At 40.5% G+C, this 19,255-nt stretch overlaps 1 protein-coding gene across 5 annotated transcripts in view; it reads right to left on the bottom strand.

Moving 5' to 3' along the window:
• Positions 1 to 229: 229 nt before the first annotated feature.
• LOC113008965 (tensin-3-like) overlaps positions 230 to 19,255 on the bottom strand; it is a 61,227-nt gene continuing 42,201 nt past the window's right edge. For all 5 annotated transcript variants that reach the window (XM_026146949.1, XM_026146948.1, XM_026146950.1 and 2 more), the window contains 11 exons: positions 7,592 to 7,739; positions 6,593 to 7,026; positions 4,787 to 4,870; positions 4,511 to 4,639; positions 4,177 to 4,272; positions 3,867 to 3,944; positions 2,719 to 2,796; positions 2,458 to 2,626; positions 2,294 to 2,362; positions 1,463 to 1,492; positions 230 to 1,098 (listed from right to left, as the gene is read on the bottom strand). In XM_026146949.1, coding sequence (XP_026002734.1) covers positions 957 to 1,098; positions 1,463 to 1,492; positions 2,294 to 2,362; positions 2,458 to 2,626; positions 2,719 to 2,796; positions 3,867 to 3,944; positions 4,177 to 4,272; positions 4,511 to 4,639; positions 4,787 to 4,870; positions 6,593 to 7,026; positions 7,592 to 7,739 — 1,457 coding nt within the window. In that variant the 3' untranslated portion in view covers positions 230 to 956. The remainder of the gene's footprint in view (positions 1,099 to 1,462; positions 1,493 to 2,293; positions 2,363 to 2,457; positions 2,627 to 2,718; positions 2,797 to 3,866; positions 3,945 to 4,176; positions 4,273 to 4,510; positions 4,640 to 4,786; positions 4,871 to 6,592; positions 7,027 to 7,591; positions 7,740 to 19,255) is intronic.

The raw sequence follows: 19,255 nt of genomic DNA, 5'->3' as shown, positions 1-19,255 counted from the left end.
GACTGAAACGGTACACTCGATTTCTGGCTTTACATCAGAGCGACAGAAACAAACAAAAGTTAATCTTTGACATGCTCCAGTAATTGAATGGAAAAAACCATTTTGTAACATGGAAACAGTAACAATACATCAGAGATTCATCGACATTCATCAAAAGATCCAAAGAGAAAATTTAGGGCATAATAACTGCACACAAACCGGATCAATAAAAGACACATGAACAACTGTATATGTAATAGCTCACTGTGTAAAACATTACAAAGTATTTTTCCACAATTTGCAAGAAAACTCCATAAATTCTTAAGTTCACTTCCTTTAATGCTAATGTACAATATGTGTTAATATACAAAAAATATATGACAAATATATTTTGGGAAAATAAAGACAATGACACATCTTTAAAATGGATAAATATCTCAACCAATACATAAACATGACATAAATGATTCATCTTAAGTACAGGGAAACCAAAATATTGCCTGTCATGCTAAAATATTGTTGGTTTCACTGAACATAACAATTAGTTTACAAAAGCTGATGATGAAACCTGTTTTGACTCTTTTTACAAGTAAAACACAGAAAAATCAGAATTGAAATTGTGTTTAGAATATGTGTTTGTGTGTGGACTATCTAATATTCCTTGATTTGAAATAAGTGTGTTACAATGGGCAGTTTTCACTGTCTGCCACAAGCAAGATCAATGTCATAAGTGTGTTTAGAATAAGTTTCAAAATAAAATTTCAAGAAAATAGCCAAAATGTGAACTGACTTTCATACTTTTGGCTCCCTCTGGTGCTAGCATCCTGCAGTGCAAAAGACAAATGTACTCCGCAGGTAGGAATAGGAGCTGAAAGCGCTGGAGTGTAAGGGTTCAAAGTTTTTCATATTTATATGCCTTTTGGGCAGGATTCCTATAAGTCCAAGTTCTTTACTCCACTGCTCAAGTCTCTTTCTCGCTACTTCTTGTGCGACCCGATCATGACCTTCGAGACAAAGTTGACAATGGCGCTCGCAGGCTGCTCAGGGTCGTGCTCAGCAAACAGATGGCACACGTTTTCAGTCTCACTCTGAGATTTTCTGGCAACAAATCCAAAGATCCTGGAAGAAAACGAGAGAGACACACAAGAGAAATTTACACAACAGCAGGGAAACTTTTCACCTCTCAGAACAGAGACTTAACGCCAAACATGGATTAGATGGAAACGAGCTGTGGTCCTCACCAAAGTACAGTAAGACTCCATTTGTTTGACATTTTTAGCAATAGTTCAAAGATTAAACAAAACAACTGGATTTTCAAAAATGAGTACCACTGATATTGATCGATATTAATATTGATATAGAACCAGCTCTACAGTTTAATCAGCTTTAGTACATTTACAAAAGAAATTCATATGATTTTTCTAATGCACACTCTGATTAACTGACAACATGCACGAGAAGACCCTTTCTAAAGCTGACTTACTTTGCAGTGGAGCCGCTGTCTCGTGTCCACCTGTTTGGGACAGAAGAAATTAAAATCATGACACTTGTGTCAGTTTTTGACACAATATGTTCAGTGAGTTGAGTTTAGATAAGGTAACCCTGATGAATGAAATGAAAGTCTCATTGATGCGAAAAAGGACATTTTAGGTACAAACTGAGGATGTGTTTTTCACCACTTTTCCATGAAACGTCTCCCATTCTTCAGTAATATAACCTGTTCACTTTTTTGTACTCATTTTCCTGTAAACATTGGCCAGAGTCTGTTTTGATTCTTTAAACTCTGTGAATTCTTAAAAATTTGTTTCCTGTTTTGGAAAATACACATTCTTCCCATGCATCCATCCGCCGTAACGTTGGACTATTAGGCTTACTGAATTAAATAACAAATCGTATTTTTCTTCAATCATTTTGAGAGACATTTTCGACTTGGAAGTTATATCCATCTTATATATGCAGTTTATGGAAATGCATATGTGGATATGCACTGATATCCATGCTGCTACCATGGCGGAATTATACTAGTTGTGTTATTCCAAAGCACACTTTCTGTTCATGTTGTCTTTAGTAGCAGTTAGCATCCTATGTTTCTCACACAATGCCTTTAAAGTGGGTCATGAAGGGATGTTAACAGTGACCCAAGAAGCTTTTGTTTCACAGTTTGAAAGCCATGTTTCAGCCATAGTCCTGTAAGTATCAGACGCCTACTTCATGAGTACAGACTGAACCTGGAGAAACCTCTCTTTGTTTTGTTACACAGATGCCTTGAAGTGTGTGCAAAGCTGTATTTTTGTTATCCGTGTCCAGTACTCACTTCCTGCCCTGCGGGTCCAGAGAGCAGAATATGACAGTGTTGACAGCGTAGTGTCTCCTGAAGAACAACCTGCAGAGTCAAACAAAGAGTCTGTGTGAACACATCAGATTTCTTATCGGTGTGTGTTTGTGTATGTTTGGCCTGCAGGTGCAAAAAATGCTCACTTCCGCTGGTTGTCAGTGAGTGTGATTCCCTGCGCTGAGACTTTGAAATGTACGACAGTGGAGGGAGGTGGCGGATCCATGGAGAGCGTGACTGTGGTCGCCTTCTGGACCGCCTGGTGGCCCGTGAGAGATTCCAGCTCTACGGAGCCCAGGTACCACACATTGCACGCTACAACGGCACAAAGAAAGAACAAGTCTGACAAGCTTCTGCTGATAATAAATGAATATTCTGTGTGCACAGATTAATTTAAAATGTCATACCTGCTCCTTGTTTGAGAAGCTCAGCTGCTGAGTTCGTTGCTGTCTGTGTAGAGGAGTCATTCAGCTCCTCTAGTGGATCTGCAAACACAAGATAGTGATGAGCTCTCTTGAAAAAACTCACAAATTACACCAGTGCGTTAACAAAACAAACTGCATTTGTAACCAAGCAGACACGAGGTACGTAACTCCTGCTTCATCTCTAGTACATGGTAGTGTAAAAGTTTGTGAATATTCAGAAGCGTGGGGATAAACCATCTAACTGAAGTATTTTTCTCAGTTTGGGCTTTTTGAATATATCGTAGTCACATGTCGAGACGTTGGAAAGAGCATACAAAGACTGTACATGGCAACATTCTTTAGCCCAATTGTGGCCCATCCAGTTTTCTTTGGGCCACAGTCAGCCTTGACTGATGGAGTTGATTCAGGGTAGGTTTGGTGTAAATGAATCCCTAAAAATACAAGCGTACTGACACGCTGGGAGAATCTGTAACCATAACTGTACAAAAATATACAAAAAGGAAAACAACAATTGGTTGTTGTTTTCCTTTTGGAAAGTCTTGCTGTTTGCAAACGACGTAAAACCTACTCATAAAATTCAGTTCCTAATAACTATGACAAGCGTGTTCCAGATAAAATGATTTGGAAATCCGAGTGACTTTCAAAGACCAGGAACTAATTTGAAAATATTTGTCTTGCATATTTTGGAAAAAGTAAACAAAATGAATATATAAGAAAATATAGATGGAAATAAATGTAAGCAGATTCAGCTCCATCCAAGCAAAGTGTGGAGAGAAATGTAATGGTGTGAGATATGGCCCATGAGTTCTTCAGCAAAATGTATCAAAGCATTTTTCTTTGTGCTACACTCCATTTGGAAATGTATTTAGGTATTTACTGCACTGTTTTGTGAAGTCCTTTTTCATATACAGATGTCAAACAAAGAATGAAAACATTTAGGAAAAGCAGTGACTTTTTATGATAGAAAAAACTTGCTCTGAAAACGCTCAGGGAGTTTTGCACAGTACTGTATTTAAAGCATCTTCATTGCAGTGCCCCTTTTGTAATATCCTGTGCTTAACTGACTGAGGTAATCGATTCCCTGCTCCACTTGTGTTCCCATTCTGTGATATAAATTTATATTTCGTTACCTTTGTCAGGCAGAATGAGTTTACAGGGCAGAGCCAGTGGCGTGATGGAGTGTTGACACACCAGCGCTGTGAGACTTCCTGTCAACAAAAATCATCATGCGTATGACTATTGAGATGAGTCAGCTGCACTCCAGTGTTATGACCAGTAGGGGGCAGCATGGTGCTTGTCTGTTATGACCTGGGATGGACTATAAACAGCTATGAGGAAGCATGCTGCTCTCCTAGCTGTCGTTAGACTTTGATCAGGTCAAGGCTGTTATGTTTTACTTGGGTATTTAATCTGGATCATAGCGTGTGAAATGTTTCTCACCAAAGTAAGGCTCATTGGGGCATCCTTTAAGCCGAACACCTTTCTGTGTGCACTCTATCAGGAAGTGTCTCACCAGCTCATTAGACAGATCTCCTCCTGCAAAACATGGCCTCATGGCTTAGTTTATTCATATCTATAAATTACATCAAAGGTTAATATTTAATTAACATGAACTGTAAATTAAAATAGTGATAAAAGTCCAAAATACTAGGAAGCACACTCCCATTTAGCTGACTCACAGTGCTGAGGTTTGCACCTTTAAATATCATTTTTGCAGTGCTCTCTTGGCAGCTCACAGAAAGTTTGTGTATGCAGAACATGGCATTCAACCCACCTTTTTTGCTCTGTATCACTGTTGGAGGAGGTGTAGCCACCTTCATGGCCAAACCGTATGCGCCACGAAATGAATGGCTGTCTCTGACAATGAACGAACCCGGCTCTTTGTCCTTCAGCACCGCGATGGCTGTTCAGTAGGTCAACAGAAGGAGGAAGCAGAGATAAGCTAAAGTTAGACTCAGTCTGCATTGTACATAGAGGAAACCTTTGCACGAGGGTGTATTATCTTCTCACAAGTGGCCATTAACCACTGTGGTCCAAGACCAATATTTACCTTGGTCTCTGGAAATGTCGGGCTTGTACCAGAACTTGGAAGTGTCCTGAACAAACTTCACAGTGTCCTGCTTACTGCCAGAGTCTGCAAGACACAGGTTAAAGCTCTCTGTTAGGTTTCACACCAACTTTGAGCCAAATATGACCAGACTCACAGTTAAAGGGTGAGCACATCGTGTAGCCACACAGACAAAAATATCTTCAGTTAGCCTGATTCGTGATTTTTGGTGCCACCACTTTGCAACTTAGATTAAGATTGCTCTTACTCTTTCTATAACAAAACCTAACTAGTGACCAACGGTAAGTTAACAGCCAACATGTGGTCACGTTTGAATCATGTTCCTAAAGAGCCTTGATCATTTTAACATATTATAATATAGAACATGAAATTAGCTAATTGGATTGAAAAGGCAAAAGACCTGTGAGTGACTCAGCTTTTTCTCCCTGAACTGAGTGACTATGCTGGACAGATAGTAATGGGATATCATTATGAAACAAATTCTGTCTTCCAGATTTGACTCTGAAAACAGCTTTACATTATACATGTATTATACATATATATTTTGGGCTCTTTGTTATTACATTTCAAACACTCTTACACCTTAATTAGCTAGCTGTTCAATTTAGTGATGCCTGTTTTGACATATTTGAGCTTTCGAAAAACACTTCTCATTGTAAATGAGGAGAAGTGCCCATCTTATCTTAAAGACCTCATAGTACCACAACATCACCCCAACAGAGCACAGACTGCTCTCAGACGTCTGGATCACTATTACTGTTGCTCCCTCTATTCCTATGACATTTAAAAGAAGAATGGGAGGCGGAGCCTTCAGCTTTTAGGCCGCTCTGCTGTGGAACCAGCTTCCTTTTTGATAAAACATATAGTCAGAGCTGGATCAGATGACCCTGAATCCTCTCTTAGTTACACTGCAATAGCTGTAGGCTACCAGGGGCTTTTCCTTAATGCAGAAGTGTTTCTTCTTCACTACCTTTCTCACCCACTATGTGTTTACAATCCTCTCTGCATTCATTTATTAGTTATTATTAACCTCTGGTTCTCTTCCAAAGCATTGGTTTTGTTCTGTCTCTCTTCTCTCACCTCCAAGTGGTCATAGCAGATAGCCACTCCTCCTTGAGCACTGGTTCTGCTGGAGGTTTCTTCCTGTTAAAAGGGAGTTTTTCCTTCCCATCGTCACCAAGTGCTTGCACAAAGCGAGTCATCTTAGTGTTGGATTTTCTCTCTATTATTTGTAGGGTCTTTGCCTTACAATATAAAGCACCTTGAAGTGACTGTTGTTATTTGGTGCTTTCCCTGATGTGTGCATTTAGCCTTTTTTCTCCTTTAATTGTTGTCAACTCAGTGAAGCATTTTCTGTTTTACTTTAATGTAAACAAAGATTCTTTTGATATTAGAATCCACCTTCAATCCTGAGGTGGAAGCATAAAATGTCCCACTGGATCAACTTTGTAATATAAATCTCTCCTGTTTTTACCATATCCTGTAACAACCCCAGCTCAATAAACCAAAAGGATAGCTTTGGATGTTTGATTTGACAAGGACAGTTCAAGAAAGCCAATTGGTGTAGTGCACAGTCTGATGTATCTGGTCAAGGAAATGAAAGTCATCTTCAGTTTAGGATGCTTGCTGCATTTGTGTGGTTCTGGTTCAAAAAGTTGTTAATAGTAAGACTGGGTTTGGGGTGGTGAGTTTTACAAAGCTATCTTTATAGTTTGAAATGTTCATGTCAGGATCAGAGAAAATAAATTATCAGTGACACATTCAGAGAATCTATGTGGGACTGTTTACCTGCTCCAGGTGACGAGGCCCCACTGATTCCTCTTAAGGGGTCAGGGGTCATGGAAGATGAGAAAGGGATGCTGAGACTGCTTCCACTACGAGGGCTAGAATATCCACTCAGTGAAGGGGAGCGGGAGCTAAGCTCTCCCCCTTCACCTCCCCTTCTTTTCTCAGGCAACAGTGGAGCAAGGCCCTCCTCTCCAAACAGGTTAAAACTACCAAGGCCCTCCATTGCCTCCAGCAGGCTCTCCTCCAGGCCACCATTCCCCAACAATAATGAGGACAAGTCTGTGCTGTCCCTCCCCCTGTGGGCCCCTGCGGGCCCATGAGGAGAACTGTGGGCATTGGGAGAGTTGAGAGATAGAGGAGGTGATGGCTGGGAAGGATACGGGGAGTTCAGGGAGTTTGAAGTATGGTCGTGCCACACTGGAGGAGGAGTGGAGCTGTGGGAGAGAAGGTTATGATGTGGAATTTAAAGCATACACGTAAAAAAGACAAAAGAAAAACACAAGGTCAGGCAGTGCATCAGTGTGAAGTGTTACAGCCAACATACACTATATTGCCAAAAGTATTGGCTTCTGCCTTCACAGGCCTATGATCTGGAGTGACATCCTGTTCTTAAGCCACAGCCTTTAAAATGCTGTCAACCCACCCTTTGCAGATATGCGAATTTAGGCTTCTTATCAACCAATCAATCATGTCTCAAAAGCCACAATCAGTTTGTTTACATTTAGCATGTATCGTTATTGACTATGTGCATCATGTTATATTGGCTATTTTCATTCATCCTAAACTGGTTCCTTGAGCATGAAAATGTGCTTCTGTGGCTGGACCAGATCTGAACTCAAAAGAACACCTTTGTGCTTTTGGGGTGTGGTAGGAATGGAGACTTACAGCATTTGCAGCTGTAAAACTTCAGAAATGATTCTACCCAGCATTCATATGGTCATTCAAAACTGCTCGTTGGAAACATACCCGGTGAGTATGGGTATGGAAGTGTCTGTGTACCTGTCTGCGTGTGGGAGGTGGCTGCCCGATGACACTGAGCACATGGAGCCAAAGATCCTCTGACAGGAAGCAGGAACGTCTGATCTGAATATCTCTCCCTCTGTGGAGCTGCTGCCGTGGTTCATGCTGTCCAGGAAACTCCGGGAATCTGGAAAAAAAAAAAAGGAATACAAAATGAAGCAACTGCTATTCTACTGTGTTTAGTGTCCAAAAAAAAAAAAAAAAAAAACATACGAGGGTTCGACGTAGTTCCAGAAACTAGCCCACAAAATCACTGCTAACTGGTGCTTGTTTAAGCTTTTGTTTGGGACCCTACCTTTGTTTGGATTATAGACTGAGAGTTGAAACACACCTGTTGAGGTTTGACAGAAACTGTTCATATAAGGAATAATTCTTTAAAGTATATTAAAGTATTTATTATTTATTTATTTATTTGTTCTCACCTTTTATGGAGACTTGTTTAGATTGTGTAGATTTCCGTTGTTATATTTTATTCTTGGACTCTAGTAGACTAGCTTTGCATGATTCATGATCCAAAATAATTTTTGTTTGTCCTAAACTGAATCTTGCGCACCTCACGTCACACAGTACCGTATATTAAGATCACACAACCTTTAAGCCAACTTTATTCTGATTGGCTGCCTTTTGCAAACAGAAGGTATGAACAGCACTTGGTTATTTTGTTGGACACTCAACAAATCCCAGTTAGAAATCTCTGGGAGAATTCTGCATTGATAAAGAGAAAGCTGACTCTCCTTTTCTTCGCCCAAGACAACCAATTAACAGCTGAACTACAAAAATATATGAGCCAATCACGTTGTTGCACAGACACATGCACACAGCTGAGGTTGTAGTTCACAACAGTTTGACCAAGATACATACTGTATTTGTAAATGTTCCAGTCTATAGTTGTTGTGCTAAAGATGTAGGTAAGGTCAAACTTGTGGTTTTTCTTGGTTGACTATCGATAATGTGAATTAGCAATTGCTCAGTACTGCTGGGATGGACTATCACCTTGGATTGCTAAATGGCCAGACTATCACAGAAAATGAGGAAAACATAACAGGCCCACATGGCTTCTGTTTTTAATTAAGTTGCTACGTAAAAGAGCTAAAAGTAAAGGATACATGGCTGATGTTTCGGTAGTGCTGACTTTACCAAACTGACCATTTTTTAAGCTCTGTTTAAGAAAAAATTCTGTGTAACCATCGGGACTAACATTCAGTTAAAACTCAAATCGCACATACAGAAGAGAGTTAGGGAGAGGTTATCGGAGCCAGTCTGCCAAGAAAGTACATTTCTGTGAATTGACAGTGTGTGTGTGTCTGTGTGTGTGTTCCAGGAGAGATGGGGGTCACTCCAAACATCCACACTGGGCATTCTGATCATGCAGTGTGTCATTCAGCAAACATGAGGGCAGGCTTCCTCAGACTGCAGACAGGACTGTGAACTACGATGAGTCACCGAGAAAATAGTCAGTCACTATAAAGAGCTCCTTGTTTGGCTGGCTGCCCCCCCCCCCCCCTCCCCCTTCCTCTCTTCCGCTCGTTCTCTCCATTCAAGTACTGGTAGATGGAGGCATTTTGACTGAGCTTTGTTTGTGATCATACTGGACAAGCGGCATCATCTCAAGTGGATTATATAATCCTACATGCTGACAGTGAGTTAATGAATTCAAAGAATTTGTTACAAATAAGGCCCAGTGTGTAAAGTACACCGTGTGTGTGTGACAGAATAAACTGTGCAACAGTTTAAAGAGTAAAACTTAAAGTTAACTAGCTTACATGTTCTCTGTCCTTAAATTCCTAAGGTTACCTAAAAGACAATATCAACTCTCTGGGTGACAAGTCCTGTTATTATTAACTAACCGTGTCTGGATTCTGGTGCATATCAACAAAAAAAACAAAAACAAACAAAAAACATAGTGGTATAAAGGAACATTTCTAAATTAAATCCAGGAGTAATATAGCAAATAATGAGCGTATTTTTCATCAGCCACTAGTGAAATGCTATGGCTTCTTGCCATGATGCTATGAATTTCCCACAGCTTAATGTTCACATACATTTTTACAGTGCCAACACTCTGTATGGCATAACAAATGTCCTAAAGTTTAAATGTAAAGTGTCAATATAATGGCAGCTGCTGTGGTAATGGCTCCTTTCAAACATATCAAAAAGTTTATTTTGTATGCTTTAAACTAGAAACTGGTGCCACTTGAACTGGCACTTCTCTGGTCAGTTGGTGACTGAATTTCTAAACGCGTCTGACAAATAACAAAATTTGAATAGAAGCTAGGTACAGCTACCTGTGCTTCGGCTAAAACGGCTTCCTTTTCTTACAGAGTTTTGAAGGGCTGTGTTGGTGTCGTTGTCTCTTACGGGGAACACACTGAAGGGAGAGCAGCAGCCATTCCCACAGTCACTGTCTATATTCCTCTCTGGGGATGATTCCAGGAATGCAGCCAATTCTCATCTCCCCACCGTTCCCACGGTCGATTATCTTCACCGTGATTTTTCACATCTGTGGCTCATCTCCCCTCATCCCAGCATGTTTGCTTAATTACAGAACAGCCATACGTGTGGCAACACCAGCTGACCCCAACCTGACCTCTGACCTTAGATTCTGCTCTGTGACTGAATCCACAGCCTGCTTTACACCTTTCACTGGCAGCAGCTATGCTACACAGTATCCATAGCTACACACTTTCAGGAAGGTACAAATTAAAGATGAAAAAAACCCAACCTGTGCTACGCATGAAAATAGAAAACTGATTTTTCATGCAATATATTTCTTTACAAGTTTCTTATAAGACTGCATTGCAGGACAGGACATGTATCTTTAAGAGCATATATATACAGTGGAGCAAAAAAGTATTTAGTCAGCCACCGATTGTGCAAGTTCCCCCACTTAAAATGATGACAGAGGTCAGTAATTTGCACCAGAGGTACACTTCAACTGTGAGAGACAGAATGTGAAAAAAAAAAATCCATGATCCACATGGTAGGATTTGTAAAGAATTTATTCGTAAATCAGGGTGGAAAATAAGTATTTGGTCAATAACAAAAATACAAGTCAATACTTTGTAACATAACCTTTGTTGGCAATAACAGAGGTCAAACGTTTACTATAGGTCTTTACCAGGTTTGCACACACAGTAGCTGGTATTTTGGCCCATTCCTCCATGCAGATCTTCTCGAGAGCAGTGATGTTTTGGGGCTGTCGCCGAGCAACACGGACTTTCAACTCCCGCCACAGATTTTCTATGGGGTTGAGGTCTGGAGACTGGCTAGGCCACTCCAGGACTTTCAAATGCTTCTTACGGAGCCACTCCTTTGTTGCCCGGGCGGTGTGTTTTGGATCATTGTCATGTTGGAAGACCCAGCCTCGTTTCATCTTCAAAGTTCTCACTGATGGAAGGAGGTTTTGGCTCAAATCTCACGATACATGGCCCCATTCATTCTGTCCTTAACACGGATCAGTCGTCCTGTCCCCTTGGCAGAAAAACAGCCCCATAGCATGATGTTTCCACCCCCATGCTTCACAGTAGGTATGGTGTTCTTGGGATGCAACTCAGTATTCTTCTTCCTCCAAACACGACGAGTTGAGTTTATACCAAAAAGTTCTACTTTGGTTTCATCTGACCACATGACATTCTCCCAATCCTCTGCTGTATCATCCATGTGCTCTCTGGCAAACTTCAGACGGGCCTGGACCTGCACTGGCTTCAGCAGCGGAACACGTCTGGCACTGCGGGATTTGATTCCCTGCCGTTGTAGTGTGTTACTGATGGTGACCTTTGTTACTTTGGTCCCAGCTCTCTGCAGGTCATTCACCAGGTCCCCCCGTGTGGTTCTGGGATCTTTGCTCACCGTTCTCATGATCATTTTGACCCCACGGGATGAGATCTTGCGTGGAGCCCCAGATCGAGGGAGATTATCAGTGGTCTTGTATGTCTTCCATTTTCTGATGATTGCTCCCACAGTTGATTTTTTCACACCAAGCTGCTTGCCTATTGTAGATTCACTCTTCCCAGTCTGGTGCAGGTCTACAATACTTTTCCTGGTGTCCTTCGAAAGCTCTTTGGTCTTGGCCATGGCGGAGTTTGGAGTCTGACTGTTTGAGGCTGTGGACAGGTGTCTTTTATACAGATGATGAGTTCAAACAGGTGCCATTCATACAGGTAACGAGTGGGGGACAGAAAAGCTTCTTACAGAAGACGTTACAGGTCTGTGAGAGCCAGAGATTTTCCTTGTTTGAGGTGACCAAATACTTATTTTCCACCCTAATTTACGAATAAATTCTTTACAAATCCTACCATGTGAATTCATGGATTTTTTTTTCACATTCTGTCTCTCACAGTTGAAGTGTACCTCTGGTGCAAATTACTGACCTCTGTCATCATTTTAAGTGGGGGAACTTGCACAATCGGTGGCTGACTAAATACTTTTTTGCCCCACTGTGTGTGTGTGTGTATATATATATATATATATATATATATATATATATATATATATATATATATATATATATATATATATATATATATGCTCTTAAGAATAAAATTCTCCACTTACTGATTCTTTGCTTTGTTCATGTTTGAATGATTCTCAGTTCAAAATAAAGCTTGTTCATGTAGTACTGGGCTTTGGTGAATCTCCTCGGTTGTTTTAAAGATACAAAAATATAACACCTTAGACCAACTGTATTATTCTATTAGTCAAATCATAGGATATAACCTTATGTATAATTACATACAAACAGACTGGATACACCGAAACTACAGAACCCAGAGCACAATTTCCAAGCAACAAAGGTGAGTTAATCTGCATTTATCTTTCCGGATAGACTGAAGTGCATGAACACATTTTTATTTGGATTGTGTCTCATTCAACATGGATTCACTTGAAGCATCTACTGAATAAATAAACATAAGCTAAATCACAGGTGCAGAAGGTATAACAAGAGCAAGCTTAGTGCTAACTGTAACAGAGTGTGTAGGCAGGAGGCTGCTTGAGTGCAAAAGATGCAGGAAGATGATATTTATAAATGTACAATACAATGAATCTTGCCAGTCTAAAGAAGCTTGGAAGAAGGTAAAGCAGAAAGAAACATAACTCCAGGAAAGAGGAGCTGAAAGGAATTATGTGTGAAACATCTGTCCACTGAATTTTGATAGACAGCTTTCATCCAAGTCCAGGAAGATCACAGCTATCATCCAAATAAAGGCAGACATAGACATGCAATAGAAAAAAATGTATAAATTAATGGACTGAATGTTGCCAATGAAGTCTAGAGTCAAATATACTCCACAACAAACTAAATGGACAGTGTAACCATCCAGGTTTGCCAGATACTATACACTCTGGTGGTTTAAGTAAAATGATGAAAATTTGATGCTCAAAAAAAAAAGAAAGAAAAAAAAGTGTTGGCATGTAAGACATCAACTTATGTTAATAGTGTGGGTTAAAAGAAGAAGATGATGTTTTGGGAAGGATAGTCATTTCTTCATTTGAAACAGAAAAAGCAACAAAATCTTTGTCAAATCCAAACTGCTGAGCCAACCTCCACTCTCAGCAACCTGTGGTTCACACTGGTTCATGTTTCCGCTCACAGTAAACAAGAGTCATTACTATCAATGGCAGCTAGAAGTCTCAGTTATTTGCTGGAACTAATGATTTAATCAGATTCCTTGTGTCATCCTTACTCATGTTCAGGTGGAAAATGGTCTTTTGCTAATTTGCTAAATACATTAATCAATCAATAATCAAGTATACTTCTGACTAAAATCACCATTCAATAATTATTATTATTATTGTTTTTGATTAAGATGGTAAAATACAGTTATTTACCCTGAACTGCTGAACAGAAAAAATAGTTTTAGTCTTTGAATGTTGTGCTTTATTAAAAAGAAGTCAGGAAACATGTAACTTCTAGCTGCTTAAAGTTTATTTACAGAAAAATATGTTTCTGTTCCTAAAACAGTAGCTCAAGATACCAGAGTTATATTGGTGGGTCCATCACTTTGGTCCAGACCAAAAGAGCTCAAGTTTTCACATGACATTTTGTGTTTCAGTTCCTTCCCTGTTGCACTGTAAATTTGTTCATTTCGTCACTTTCAGCTCTTAGCGTGATATGCTAAACTTGGTTAGTAACCAATTCAGTTGCTGAACAAACTATGCATTGAAACTTTAGGATGATTTTTTTTCCTTTAGCGTTTTCCTGTGCACTGTTTTGCTCTCACTTGAACAAAGCCTCTTCAGTTTACCATTAAACCATGCAAAACATTTTCCAAATGGCACAAGCCCATGTGGGCACAACTGCCAAGCACCTCCACCCCTCCAACTCCAAACGCATGCACACACACACACACACACACACACACACACACACACACACACACACACACACACACACACACACACACACACACTTTTCTGATCACAGTGAGTGATGGTTAGGTGGATCAGACTGTGAATGCGTGTACTGTATACCTTCTTGCTTAGAACAAATATGAATTCTATTCAATAAAATAAAACCTGATCTGGAGATTATATTTTCCTCAGACTGCAGAGCCTGCTGAATAAATTAGGTAAGATACAGCGGGCTAATGTTTTATCTGACAAAGAAGAACTTTGTGTGGTGCATTATTAGCAGAGAAGGCTGAGCCTACGCACATACATAAACACAAGGATGCATGCAGCTCTGCTGGAGAAACGGCATGCTGACCACAGGAATGCAGAGTGCAAGTATTCAATACACACACATACACACACACACACACACACACAGACTTAGGCTGGCACGTCTGGAGTTTCACAGTATGTTACAGTACAGCTGTTCACTGGGATCACAGACTGCAGCTTCTCAGAGAAACAATAGGGGAGGAAGACACCTGCTGCTACCCATATACCCAGTGAGACTATGTATTATGAAGAAATAATAATGTCAAAAATAGTTTAGCTTAAGTAAGGTTCTTGTTCATTCCGGTGAATTTAAAAGTTAAGCCCTGACAGCAGAAACCTTAATTTTAATGAGAACAAGTCAAACCCCGAGTTGAAGCTTAATTTCTATATAAATCTGCCAACGTGAGTTTTTGGATGATTTAAGTACTGGTTTCCTGTTTATAAACAACTCCAATTCCGAGTGTGCAACAGGAAGGCTGAAAATATGCTGAGGTCTTAGAGATGGACTTTTTCTGTGCGTACACAGCATTTCTCATACTTTTTGCCTATTTGATCGATACCTGACAGCATGCAGTCGAATTTTGATGATAAATAGCAAAATACTTACAATCACTTAAAAGACAAAATGAAATCTGCATTTGTTTAGAAATCAACAGCAAATCTATTAAATAAGTTCAAAGTAACATTTGCATATGTAAGTACCAAACCTCTTGTAATTTATCAAAAATATTTACAGACTACATACAATGGATGGTATATATGTGCAAAAACTACAGCAAATTTTTAAAGCATATTGAACAAAGCACATGAATCACCATTTCCATCTGCAAACTGATGATGTTTAGGTTGGGGGAATAAAAACTGCTGGTGCTAATTCTCCAGTTGAGGAGTATTCGTCCATTACAGAAGAAGGAACAACAATTACTACATCTCTAACAAGACGTCTGTCCTCTAAAAGAAAGGCAGAAGGCATGATGAAAATATCTTTTCAGCTTGTTTAATATATTTCTGTGAAGAATCTCCACACACATTAGATGTATTTTAAGTCAGTTTTTGCTAAGTTGGCTCTTGTTATGTTTTGCTTTTTATCTAAAAGCCAAATTTCAGTATATAGTTTCATATACTCTCATTGGGAGAAATTGGTTGCTGTGCTAAAAACCTGCTAATGTTTGCTTCTGGTGCTAACAGATTTTAATGGTTGCCTATAATTTTTCATGTTTGTCGCCAAACACTCACTCACTACTAGACGAGCAGTAGTAGCACTTGGGAAATGTAGAAGATTTGCCTTCAAGTTAAAAGCCTTCAAGTTAAAAGTTAGCTAATGGGCTTTGAAGCCAAACAGTGTCAATCTGCTGTTCATTTTGCAGTTTTCACTATAGATCAGTGTTTGTAGACAAGTCAGTTTCTTCTCTTCAAATGACAACCACAGCAATGTGCCAGCAACCAACGTGATCCACATCCAACTCATCTGGCACATGTAAAACATTTGCTTCTGTTTTTCTTTCTTGATTTTCTAAACTGAACAATACAATTATGATTAAGTCTCCTTACTGTATGGGCAATTTAGCCAGGACCTAACCATCAATGAAGATGATAAGCTGCCAAAAGTATCTCCAAAAGCAACTTTAAACAAATTTAGCCCATTTTTCTGCAGTCGGATCAACTGTTTGTCTGAGTCTGGGGAGAGAAGGGCATGCAGCTTTCTCTTTGGTATCACCTGGCCCTAAATCAGAATGCAATCAGCTGTCTGGTAAGGCCTTACTTGGAAAAAAAAAACTCAATCAATTTGAGTTTCTGCGGTGTCCTCCTTCCTCCTCCTCCTCCTCATCCTCCCATTCAGCTATTCAGAAACTTAGTGTCCAAGTTGTGGGGAAGGCAAACTAGTAGGAGGTTGTATGTGAAACAGATTCCTTTGCTCTCTGTTAGTGTTCAGACTGACAGTTTTATCAACTCAGTAAATTGGCAAAGGAGAGGGAGTGACGAATAACAACACTGTAACAACAGATTTCTCATAACAACACTGGTGAGAAATCAGCTCAAGAGGACGAAGGCAAGGAAGGCAGCAGGTCCGGATGGAATCTGCTCCAGACTGCTCAGGGACTGTGCAGAGCAGCTCTGTCAGGTGGCCCTGTACATCTTCAACCTGAGCCTGAGCCTGGAGAGGGTTCCTGAACTGTGGAAGACTTCCTGTGTGGTTCCGGTGCCAAAAATCGCACACCCCAGGGAGCCCAACCACTTCAGGCCTGTTGCCTTGACTTCTCATCTGATGAAGACCATGAAAAGGCTCATCCTGCACCACATTCAGCCACTGGTGGGCTCAGAGATGGACCCCCTGCAGTTCGCCTACCATTCTGGAATTGGGGTGGATGACGCTGTCATCTACCTGGTACACCGATCCCTCTCTCACTTAGAGCAGGCGGGGAGCACTGTGAGGATCATGTGTTTTGACTTCTCCAGTACTTTCAACACCATCCAACGCGCACTACTGAGAGGGAAGCTGGAGGGAGCCGGAGTAGGCAAACAGCTGACTGCATGGACCATCAACTACCTTACCAACAGACCACAGTATGTGAGGCTCCATGACTGTGTGTCCGAGGTGGTAATCTGCAGCACGGGGGCACCACAGGGCACGGTTCTCTCACCTTTCCTGTTCAGCCTTTACACTTCAGACTTCTGTTATAATTCGGACGATTGCCATATACAGAAGTTCTCAGATGATACAGCCATCATTGGATGCGTATCAGACGGGAATGATCGGGAATACAGGGGGGTCATCAGTGACTTTGTTGGCTGGTGTGAGACCAACGTACTCCAAATCAACGTCGGCAAGACAAAGGAGATGATCATAGACTTCAGGAGGAAGTCACCCCCTACAACACCGGTGAACATCCAAGGGAAAGACATTGAGATAGTGGACTCTTATAAATACCTGGGTGTTCACCTCAACAATAAACTGGACTGGACTACAAATACAGACGTCCTGTATAAGAAGGGCCAGAGTCGACTCCACCTGCTGAGGAGACTGAGGTCCTTCGGAGTCTGCAGGACTCTGTTAACGACATTCTATGACACTGTGGTAGCATCTGCCCTTTTCTATGCAGTGGCCTGCTGGGGGGAGTGGATGCATGGACAGGGACAGGAGCAGGATTGACAAACTGGTGCAGAGGTCTAGCTCCGTGCTGGGATGTCCCCTGGAGTCTGTGGAGGTGGTTGGTGAGGAGAGGATGTTAGTAAAGCTGACATCCATCATGAACAACCCACATCACCCACTGCATGAGTATGTGAGTGGGCTGAGCAGCTCCTTTAGTCAGAGACTGAAACACCCTCGCTGCAGGAAGGAGCGCTTTCGCAGATCATTCATCCCAACAGCAGTTAGACTCTATAACTCCTCAATCACGATGTCATAAGTCACTGGACACTGTGAACATCCACGGTCACCACTTCATGCATAATGGACCTTCCATGACCTTCCAAGCTATATAGTTTATGTCTTCCATATTTCCAACTATATCCATAATCACATACTGTGTATGCTACCATTGTATATAGTGTATTATCTTACTTTTTTCATTGATTGTACTTATTTGTATTTTTGTATTTCCTTCATATATCTGTACCTGAGCTGAGGCGACGCAAAAATTTCCCCGCTGTGGGATCAATAAAGTCTTATCTTATCTTATCTTATCTTATCTTATCTCTTAAATAAAGTCCAGTAATCAAGACTGTGTTTGAAGGGACTAGACCATCGCTCGGGCTTTTATTAGGGCATTGTCATGATGACAATGATTTTATGGACCACAGTCAGATTCAGTGCTATGGTTTCACTCATAATATAATGACATAACTATGCAAATCAATCATCACATGCTCATGTTATTCAATTTTAGCTCCCTCAAGATGAAGATGAATATCAGTATTCTTCATGTATCAGTAAAGCATGTAAACAACCCAGATATTTGATCAGTTCAAGTGAAATTCCTCAAACTTGACCCGTCTGGAGAAGTAATCACATGTTGGAGCCTTTCTAACACAGTGGAGACATGCTAACTAAAAAACAACTTGTCAATTTATTTTTTCTGTCTCAAATCACTGTAGGTCAAATAGACATGTTGATAAGTCTAATACAGCCATTCATTCAGTTTAATTCAAATTAAATTCAAATTTAACACAACAAGTAATTAAAATGCTGCACTTTTTTTAATCTGTCTGTGTGGAAATAATAGTTACAGCAAAATAATGAATACAAAATAACTGGATGTAAGTCCTCTTCTGTGAGCATTTCTGCTGCTCCATAAGTCTATATCGTTGTTTAGTTCTTCTGAGAGATAAACCTTACCCTGTTCAAATCTGGCCATAAACTCCACCCTTGTGCAAAGATCATATCATATGGACTGCCTATAGATTCCATACTTCCTGCTTTGTCATATGGTTCCAAAGTGCAGATGTACTAAAAATGATTGCATCATCAGCATTCGCATGCTAGACAATGTATGCTCTGGTTAGTCTCACATAGCCAGAGCTTTAACACGGACCAGTTGTTGATTAATGGTTGGAGGAACAAAATCCTTGTTTCGGTTTTTCCATCTTGGTGCCTGTGTCCTGAACAGGCCCTCTGTCTGCTCTGTTGTCAAAAGTTTCCATCTTGTGGTTTGATTTTCTCAATCTTTGCCCTTGCTTTGCTGCGCCACAGCAAAAGTCAAACATCTGCACAGTGTCTCTGAGCAGCCTTTGTCAATAAATTTGTCCCATAGGGAAATGGAGCTTTTTTTTTAAACTTCTCTAAATTGTGAACCTGTTATTGACACTGTGCAGCTACTTATGCTAACAACAACTATCTTCAGATTCCTTGATATTTTTGTCTAGTCCTGTTCTGTCTTCCTTCCTTCAGCCCCAACTGGTTGCAGCAAGTGGTCGGTTTGGTGTTAGCTCACAGGACTCATCTAGTTGTTGGGGTTTTCTGTTTTCTCTGTATTGTTGTCC

Source organism: Astatotilapia calliptera, chromosome 17 (assembly GCF_900246225.1).
Source record: "Astatotilapia calliptera chromosome 17, fAstCal1.2, whole genome shotgun sequence".
Lineage (NCBI taxonomy): Eukaryota > Metazoa > Chordata > Actinopteri > Cichliformes > Cichlidae > Astatotilapia > Astatotilapia calliptera.
This window is presented reverse-complemented; position numbering and strand designations above follow the sequence as displayed.